Raw genomic sequence first — 10,601 nt, forward strand, 5'->3', positions numbered from 1 at the left:
CAACAGTGCCTTGCGGATGGTAGTCCAGGACAAATTGTTGAAAGCGTTGGCGATTTCGAGCCACACCACCAAGACCACCTCACCCCGGTTGACTGTCTCTTATGTGAGGACCTCCACGCGTATGATCGCATCCACCGTGGAGCGCCCCTGGCGAAAAACACATTGGTTGTCCCACAAATCTAGCCCCACCCTGGTCATAAGCTGGACGAGGTGACTGGCGTTATTTCGCTCGTAGATCTTACACACCTAATCCAGCAACACTATTGGCCTATACCCAAATGGTGAGTCTGCGGTGCGCCCCTCCTTTTTAAGTAGGACCATCTTTCCGGTCTTCCACCGGCTTGGTAACTGGCCCCGCTTTAAACATGCGCTTAAGAGCCTTGCTAGCCGGGGCATTAATAATGCGTCTTGATATTAGTGTGGATATATTTCAATACCAAATTTATGTCTTTGACAATGTGGCCTGGATAGCAAAAAACTAAATTTATTTATTTATTTAATTCCTAAAATCATAACTTTGAAATTTCATGGAACATAAAATTTTGAAAGTATTTTAGATGTTGGGAGAATTTGCACAGTCTAGCCAGTTTTTTCTGCTCTATTTTTTCTTAGTTAGGGCACACAAAATTTTCGATCCTCCAATATTTGTTGCCAACAATTACTTATTTAGCTGTGTCATGCATAGTCAGAACCAAGGTAGAGTTTGCCGTCAATGTAAAGTTTCTTCTCTTACAACATTTTAAATCATTCACATATTGGATAAAAAAAAAATATTGTAATTACTATCCTAACATATTTTAGACTTAGTAATTTTTTTACCAATAACATATCAATATTTTGAAAGACTTTAAATGAGAACCCTGTGAAAAATATATATATTTGTTTTAAAATTTTAAATTAAATTTAATTTTAATTAAATAAATAGAAAATAAATAAAAGGTTTTGTTTTATTGATATTTTTAATTTATACGTTTTGATAATTTTATTTCTTTAGTAACATTGTTGATAAGATATTCTATGTACTAACAAGAACATTAGTATCAAACGTATCGTATAAATATTTCTCCAAAGATACATAATAAAAGATTATTTTTATGTAATCAATATGTCATTCTATATTAAATACTTCTTGTTATCCAAAATCCCTTAATTTTACTTCCTTACAGTAAAATAATTGAATTTAATTTGTGAATTTATACAATGAGGTCAGTAAAGGCGGAAAGTTGATAAGGATGATACCATGAAGTTTGATTTATCAGTATCAGATATAACTCTATCTTCAAAACTACATAATCATTCGATAACAATTGACGTAAATATAATGCGGACTTTTAATCGATTTCGAAATATTCTGCTGCATTGTTTTGTTGTTGAGAAAACATTTAAGTAGAAAATTCATACTGGTTCTTAAAATGCTACCAGCTGAAAAATTATCGACTCATAGTCCTATAACACTCTTAATGAATCTAAAAATTATATATACAAAGTAACTATTAAATATATAGGTAAACATTAATTTACAAATTTGAATAAAATTGTTTAATTCATGTAAAATTATATCAATGACATAATAATTTCGCATTATATGTTATCGATATAATTTTACATGATTTTAATGATACATATTAATTTCAATATTGTATTACCATAATAAACTTACAATTATAATTTTATTAAAAACCTCATTGTGAAATTTGAATATTAATTAATAGTAATAACATTTATATTTGTTGATGATCTATCGTATTATGCCGACCCTCAGTCTGTGACCTTGCTATCTTAAATATAGACCGCCGCCCGCCGCCGTCGCCAACAACTTCTAGACGAATACAATCGTTCAAGCTACACCGTCCATCTTATCACTGAAAATGGCTGAACGATTACACCGCAATCGACTAACACTGGCCCCTGTCGATCTGAAACATTTTAACAAGTGCAAAATCATATTTGATGTTGTTTAGTTACGTGCTAAGTGTGGAGTGATATTTTAAATATGTCGTCAGCTTCGTCGACCACAGGAAGAAAGAGTTAGTAGTTTATTATTTAAGATATATGTATTTAGTGTTAATAATACATTTGTAACATAAATAAACAAATACTATTCATTTATGTAACGAATTTCAATTTGCTTTAGAACATTTACTTGATACTCGATTCTTATTGTGTATAATTTTATGTGTGGAACTACAGTAATTTAGATTGTACGCTAAACTATGAAATGAATTTCGTTATGAATAGTTTCACATAATTCTTGTGTTATATCTGGGTTATGCATGCCCGGAGCTATTTATCTGACTTGCTTTTGACGTATAAATCAGTACAGATTTAATAGTGTCTTTGTTGTCCTAAGCTTGTAATAAATAAAAAGATACTTACATAATTCATTCACAAAATTTGCGTTGTAATTTTACAAAATCGAAATAGAAAATAAATTTAAAAGTTTTTATTTACTGAAAAGTTATTAAAGAAATTTTCTATGATTTAGTGGTTTATTAATCTTTATAATTCCTAACTATAATATTTAAAATTGTATATTTAAACCTACATCGTTCATTTGAGTATAAAATTAAAGTTGTTTACTCTTATAAAGCATATAATTAAATAATAGTTCCTTTACTTAATTTACAGCTAATACTTAGCCCCTGGGAGAGATGACGGCCTCACGGGTCGGTTAACTAACTATTACGTTGATTACATTAGTGCTAAACTATGTGTTTGGCGTACACCTAAACATTAGAAAGTCACATAGTTTAACCAATCCATATAAATGCTTTCACTTTTACACTCTAAAATCAAATTACTACTTCAAGTGAAATACACTACATTACATACTTAGTTTGCATGATTCTGATGTTGAAACTTGAGACCTATTCTGTTTTTGTTGTTGTCATAATAAAATACTTTTCAATGAATATGTTAGGGTAACTATATAATCGTTTGCCTGCTTTCTGTTACAGTGGTGTTAAGTACGCTACTAGAGACTGATCACTATGAGAGCATAATCAAAGAGCTGACTTGTACCAAATGTAAACAGTACATGAAACCTCCAATATACCTTTGCGTCGATGGCCATAGTATATGCTGTAAATGCTATGAAAAGAGTTATCAATGCCATATTTGTCTGGTAAGTGCATGATTATTTTTTTTTACCGCGGAGTGTTAAAATCACCTTAAATTTTATTTGTTTGAAATGCTAACTTATTTATGTCGCAACTCTGATTCGATTCCATCGCAAAATATGTGTATAATTACGTATGTTTATCCAAACGCGGTCAGTTCGGACATCTGCATATGTTGTCAGTAATTTTATATTACGAAGCAAGTTAGATTAGAGTGATGTGGTGGACTTAGCACCTTTTATTAGACTTAGCATTATTTTCTACCATATAAGGAAATAAAATGTATCTTGGTTCCTTTTTGTCTATATTTTCATTGATATAATAGATAGACAATTTCTACACGTAATATATAATTTTCACCTTGTAATAGAATTTAAAAGTGCTTACCTAATTAGATTAGTGTTCGTATGCTGACATACTCGTGCAATATAAGGCGATATTATGGTTGACCTTTACATAATACGTTGATTAAATTGAAGTCAAATTTATATTCTAATAAAAGATGAAAGAATTTATGTATTTTAATTATGAAGAATATTTTGGTATCCAGTTTATTACTTTTCATCAAATGATGAAGTCAAAGAAGTGAATAATGTCAAGCATATAATATATAAATATTATGTTTCAGAAAGAATTTGCTCTCATCCGTCCAGTCGTACTGGAATCTCTAGCCAATAAAGTGTTATTCCCTTGCACTAATGGGGGATGCCCAAAACACGCGACACTTCCAGTATTGGAAAAGCACACACCCCACTGCCAATTCCGCATAATTAACTGTTTCATGGCTAGAGTCTATGGTAAGAGTTTTATTTTTTTTATATAAAGGTTTATTTTATATTTTAAATAAGATATATACTGGGATAGATATCGGCTCTTTTAGGTGGTAGAGCCTAACTTTGGTCAAGTTACTATAGCCCGAATATAGGCTGGCTCGACCGGGGAAGTACCAGCCTCTTACAGAAGATCGGTGTGAAATAGCCTTTAATAGCTGCGTTTCGTCTGATGAGTGAGAAAGCCTGTTGCCCTTCCCTGTTCTCACCCTTTCCTGCTATCACCTTATTCCCACCCCTTCCTTTCCTCAACATCCAATGTTGGCAACGCATCCGCAACATCTACGTTGCGGATGTCTAAGGGTGATGGACACTACTGACCATCAAGTAGGCCGTCTGCTCGTTTGCCACCTGTCGCATAAAAAAAATATTGACAAAGAGTCTAATATATTCGTAGGGTATCATCACAACTGGATAGGTAGTTAATACCTTATCTTTTTTGTTTTAGTGTTTGCATAGCTAAGGAGCAAACAAATATACCACTTTTATATTTATTTATTTTTATTAAGGCTTTTATATCACACCAGTTAAAATACCTTCAACAATACGTTTTCTTGAATATTAGACGATCCTTTCATGAGTAAATTTTAACAGCTTCAGATTATTACTTCATTTTTGTTTTGCCTTTCGTTATTCATAAAGTTACATGCTTAACTATAAAAAGAAATTGAAGTTGCAATCAAAATCCAGTGAGGAAAACAGTTCACATTCGATAAAACAGAAGTTGCAATTAATGGTGTTTCATGAAACATTGTTGTGTAAAATAAAATAATTGCTTTCTACACTTCACAATAAATGTGTTAATAATTTACATTTCTATTATACGATCAAATAATGTACAATTCTTGCAACTAATAAAATTTTTATATGTACTCTTGATACTGTTTTATTAAAAACATATTTTTGTACTAATAGAAACTGTAACAGTATTTGAATGTATTCACGGGAAACAAAATTGATAATAATAATTTATTGATAATAATATTCCTTTGGGATTTTTCTGAAATAAACAGTATATATTTAACAAGCAAGAACTCGTTTTATATTAACTAGCTTTTAGGAGTGAGAATATTATCATTTTGTTCGTCTGGAACGAGGTGCTATAAAAAATTATTGAACCACATTTAAAAAGCCAAATGTCGGTTGAAATTGTTTTAATACTTATGTGCCTTGTTTGGGTAATCATGAAAGATGAAAATAAAATGTACAATATCTTCTTTACTTTATTTTATATTTATGAGATAGAAATTTGATTTATTCAAGGTAATTGTGCATGGGAGGGTCGGGCCGGCGAATGGATGGACCATTGCTTTTTGGAGCACAAACAAAAGGTGACCGAGTTGCCTTTTATCACTATTAAAGATAAATGGGATGCTAAACGGACAGAGCCTGTTCTCAACTATTTTTTACTGAAATGCTTTGAAAAGATTTTTAACGTCTACCAGATATACGACAAAAGAGGTGGTAAGTCTTTGTTAACTAGAAGTAGTACTAATATTAAAAACATTTATTAATGATTTTATTTATTATTTTTTATACATCACTGTAACAGAATTTGAATAGTAATATTTTAACTGTGGTTTAATTAAAAAATATTTTTTTTTAGGTAGAATGATGTGGACTGTTCTTGTGAATGATGAACACGCTGATAAATTTTATTTTGAAGTGGATATTTTTTTACCAAATCTTCCTTGCAAAAGGATTGTTTATAGGTATGGATAAAAATAAAAACGGAATTTTCATAAATGTGAACCAAAATTAAATGCCTAATCTTATTTTTTTGTAAATGACATTTTTATCTTATCATCATAACAATTTTCTGGGTTTGAAATAAATTTTCCTCAAAAGTTTTGAAGCAAAAAGTTGAATTTTTGTTGATAAATTGTCGACACGAGTGTTTTAATTTTCAGTAATCTAATCTTGTTCCAGACGGCCTTGTAAGTGCGAAAAAGATGCTGATTTTCTCGAGCACACTCAGAACGTCTACATTCCCGTTGAGAACGTGTTTTCAATGCTGGACGAGGATGAATCACTGAATTTCACTGTTAGAATTGGTCAGTATACACAATGTTACTCTAATACTATTCAAGCTCCTAGTGCCTGTATTAAAATATTTAGTAAAGTTGCTTTTAACTAAAATATTGAAAAAATGAAAATTTCAAATCACTTATATTTTCAACAAATATCTCGGAAATATTTTTAAACAGACAGAAAACAAAGACTTATTTTTTAACCCTTCGGAACAATTTCCATAAAAATAAAATAGTTACGGAAGTACTTTCAGTAGAAGAAAAGTAAGAAATACTTTTTCACAGGCGAGGTTGAAAACTTGCCCCTACTAGAAACGCCCACGGCGAGCGAAAGCTTGATACTACTGAACAACGATGAACATAAAGAGGATTAAAACAGTCTATTGTGTCATTCTCAACTTCAACGTTAAATAAATGTTTGTGGTATAGAATATTCTTTGAGCTTTAGTTATAACTAAAGTATGTTGTTAGTTGATTGTTGTTGCCCCCTTAATAAATTTTTTGTATTGTTTGCATATCATTTAAATAATAACCTTCTCAGCCACTTCCCAATTTCAACGAAGACCGAAATATGGTTATGAAATTTACTCACATGTCTATAAGTATGTGAAATAGGGTGGTTAAATTAGAGTTGATAACTAACACTCGAGTAATATGATATAGGAGAAATATGTCTCGAATTAGTGATCCTCTGGAATTCAATATATTAAAGAAAAAATGAGTATTATAATAAGTAGTTAATTTTAAAGTCAATTTTATTACAAACAATTAATTTCATTTATTACAATCCTATATACAAAACAGTGACAATAACAGAATCGATATATACGTATACATAAATTGCTTTAGACTCGCACGACATAGAATAAAAAAAAAAAAGATATTTTAAATCATTGTTAAGACGAACAAAATAAATGTTTTAGTTTTGATGGTATGGTATAGTACTAAAAATGTAAACGAAGCGTTCATTCCCATTACAATAAAAATGTAATACAGTCGATAGCATGACGCTAAAAGAACTGAGAGAAAATGTAAAGGATAGTTAACATCACAAAGAAAATACTCCTTTGTTATACTAACATTCACAATAATTTTCGAACCAGTTATTTGAATATTTGATAGAGAACCTTGATGTAATATAAGAATAATTTACTTTTATTGTAAATATAATTGGAGGGGTGAACTATTATGTACATGATAAAATAGAATTCATAGTACGTTACATTGAACATATTATAATAGTTTTAAATATTTACAAAAATAAAAAATCGACTACCTTTGAAATTTATATGAATGATAAAAAATGAGGCCGTTCATTAATTACAGAATAGCATTGGTTAAGAACCCATAAATATTACATAAAATTTTGATTGTGTTAAATCATCACTTAATATATATTCAATAGCAAAGATATAAAATTCTGGCATACTCTGTGATCATTTTCTGATAAATGAATAGAAAAACTTAAAATTAACTTCAACTTCAAGGAACCAGAGTTAAATATAATATGATATCATCTTTGAGACTTGATGATTATTCCACATTTATGATCTAACTTATCTTCTTATTCATTACCAACGGAAAAAGAAGAAACGTGGTGTTCAATGATAAGCTCACTATCTTAGTATTTTAATTCATTCGAAGAATTAAAAATTATAAATGGAATCAAACGCAGCCGCAGGCCAACTGTTTCATATCCGTAGAGTGAAAGAAGAAGGGTACTACTTATCTCTTCTGTATAAAGAGAAGATATACACGGAAATTATGGTGTATTGCTGAGCGTTTGGTTATCTCATCCTTAAAAGAGTTGGAGCTATAACATCATGCCATTCATTGGCATGTTCCTTGAAGAATAAAAATACATTTGCGCTTATTCTCAATTCTCATTTGATTGATTTTAGCCAACGATGGTAATCAATAATACTTTTTGCACGCCTATTTACGATGTCAATTCAAATGTGACATTTTGGAGTTTCTACCCAAGTTTTACTTTATAGAATTAAACACAGCTGATCCGGAGTAAACTGTACTTTAGTAAGGACGACAAATTTCTAATGTAGCTGTTTTAGCCTTCAACGGAAAAAAAAATACACAAAATTTATGTTCAAGGACAACTCGATGATCAGTAAGTTCCCAATATCTATAACCTATTGACGTAACTTCAAGTATACTTTCTAAATTGTTGGAGTTAAAGCAGCGGTTTTCCCTTGGTGATAAAAAGACACGGTTACATTTTCGTTTTTTTAAATTTAACAAGATTGGCAAAGCCAAAATAGGAAACTGCTTAAAGTGTGAAATTGGCACGCTCGACCCAAATTTCTCCTTCTCACTAAATCTTATCCCAGCTAGCCAAAAAGCCAGATTGATACACTCCACAACTTAATTCATAACTGCTCAGCCAAAATACACAATAAAAATAGCTCTTTATTTGGAAGCAAGGTTAGAGTATCAGTTAGGACTCCCGAACAACCCCTAAATCAACTCAATGGGCTTAAATAACTACTCAATAAGTAACTACTCAGAGAACACAGCTAGTCAGAGAGTCAGAGATACCTTAATCAGACCACGGGATATAAAACTTAGAAAATATTAAAGGATATTGCTAGAAATCAACTATCGCACCTAAGAGTTTCCTCATTTACTATAATATTTATCAAGAATTCAGCCGTTTAAAAATAGACAAAATTTTATATTTTTTATCCATTAACTTTTTTGTTAGTAGGTATTTTTTAATAGGAAACTAAAATTTTATGTAATTTGAATTATTTAACATTGCTTGTTAACTGAAATTAATATAAAGTAAATGGTAATCTAAAATAAACTTATATAAAACCAAATTCCCATAATTTCCCATCTTTATTTGATGTCTTTGAAATTTCCATATCCTAAAGCAAATATAAAACACGTCTAAAACATTACCACAACAAGCATATAACATAATGGATGGTACACAAGCCCGGGAAGCAATTTGTCTGTAAAGGGAATGTTTCTGTTGACAGAGACCGGTTCTATTTCATATTTAAACTGAAGCGAGTTTGACTCTCTTGCCGCTATTATTTAACAAAGGCCACTTCTATTAGATTCATTTTATTTTTATTTTTTTTTTTTGATTATTGCTTTTCTTCTACCAGAGACTGTCTTATTAGAATAAATAAAAACCTTAAGCTAAATGTTCATATATTTAGACAAACAGATTCATAGAAAGCTTCGGCTAAAGAAAAAGAAATTACCTAACAACTGCCACACCTTTTAATTTATGTTATATTTTATTCAATAGCTGCATCAATTAATCCACGTGAGTTACTAAATATGCATCAAAGTTTATTTGAAACTTAGGTGTCTAAATCTGTAATAATATAATAATAAATAGTACGTTAATTATAATATTATACTATTATTTTATTTATTGTAACTGTCTGGTTAAGTAATATTAGAGTTGTTCGTTACAAAGTCTGACAATCTGATTACCCGACATAGCCAGATGGCACGCAATCACTGCTAAATGTTACTTCATAGCAAAAATTTATATAGATTAAATTCACTGCCAACAAAATAATTACCATTTCTAAAATCTGAGTGAAGTTTAAAAGGTTTAAACGTATGAAACGAATGTGGTGGCATTATTTACAAGTATATTTTGTAATTTTATTTATTAAAAAAAGTATTACATATATCAAATATGTTTGAGAATCTTTTCAATTTAAGTTCTCTTTAATACCATTAAAGTAATCATTTAAATTCATTACCGCTAACGTAAGCCGTCGGCATTATAAATTTATTTTAATTTCCATAAAGCCGATTCTCAATGGAATCATTATTTTACTCTCTTAAGATCGTTTTCAGACGAGAGCCAATTAATTTACTTGTGCTCCTAAATTGTCTGTTTCGGTTGAGACTTGAAAACAATTTTATTGTACTGCAAATTTTATACAATGATATATTTATATAAATAGAGACGAATAAATAATTTTATAATTAAAACTGAAGTTATTATTCAAAATATTTGAATATATATTTTAAAAAAATATGAAGAAAGAAAGTTACCTTAGAGAAACGTTTGATGTATTTTTCTATGAAAAGTTATGCCTTTGGGTTAAAGCAAACATTTTATGTTCTTTGAACACATGGATTTATTTCATTAATATAATATATAATATATAAAAAATATCAATTAATATACCGCTTAATAGTGATGAAAAGAACATTGCAATATTTATATATTAGTCAGGGACCCAATTTTTTCTAAGAAAATTTTATTATTTCTGATAAAAGATATTAGTTTATGAAAAAAAATTAAAGCCGAAAATATAATAAAATTCTACAAAAACTACTGCAATGTAATTAATCTAAACAAAGCATATAAGTTGCACCCATCGCTTGAGTTTTTCCCTTGAGCTCATTTCTTTTCAATTCTGTTCTTTTTGAGATAATAACAAAAAACCTACACGTTGTTTTTAAGGAAAACAAAAGTCAGCACTGTTATTTTACAAAAGCTCTCTAGTTATTTCAGAAGTTAACTTCTTGAAATTCTTAGATAATGTATCATAGGTTCATTGATAAATAATACACGATAAAGCTGTAACGAAATACTCAAAGCTTGCTACATATGATGCCTATATTAG

General features: G+C 29.8%; 1 protein-coding gene across 2 annotated transcripts; it reads left to right on the plus strand.

Moving 5' to 3' along the window:
• The first annotated feature begins 1,810 nt into the window (after positions 1 to 1,810).
• On the plus strand, positions 1,811 to 6,490 carry LOC116772666 (zinc finger TRAF-type-containing protein 1). Of its 2 annotated transcripts, none has more exons than XM_032664920.2 (7): positions 1,811 to 2,027; positions 2,958 to 3,124; positions 3,748 to 3,916; positions 5,213 to 5,410; positions 5,556 to 5,661; positions 5,879 to 6,003; positions 6,265 to 6,490. In XM_032664920.2, exons 1-7 carry the CDS (start codon positions 1,994 to 1,996, stop codon positions 6,351 to 6,353), a joined length of 888 nt encoding a protein of 295 aa, XP_032520811.1. In that variant the 5' UTR covers positions 1,811 to 1,993; the 3' UTR covers positions 6,354 to 6,490. The 2 variants fall into 2 exon arrangements, with proteins under 2 accessions (XP_032520811.1, XP_032520810.1); XM_032664919.2 differs by having other exon boundaries at positions 1,812 to 2,027; positions 5,213 to 5,413.
• The last annotated feature ends 4,111 nt before the right edge of the window (positions 6,491 to 10,601 follow it).

The sequence above is a fragment of the Danaus plexippus genome, chromosome 12 (genome assembly GCF_018135715.1).
Source record: "Danaus plexippus chromosome 12, MEX_DaPlex, whole genome shotgun sequence".
NCBI classification, from domain to species: domain Eukaryota; kingdom Metazoa; phylum Arthropoda; class Insecta; order Lepidoptera; family Nymphalidae; genus Danaus; species Danaus plexippus.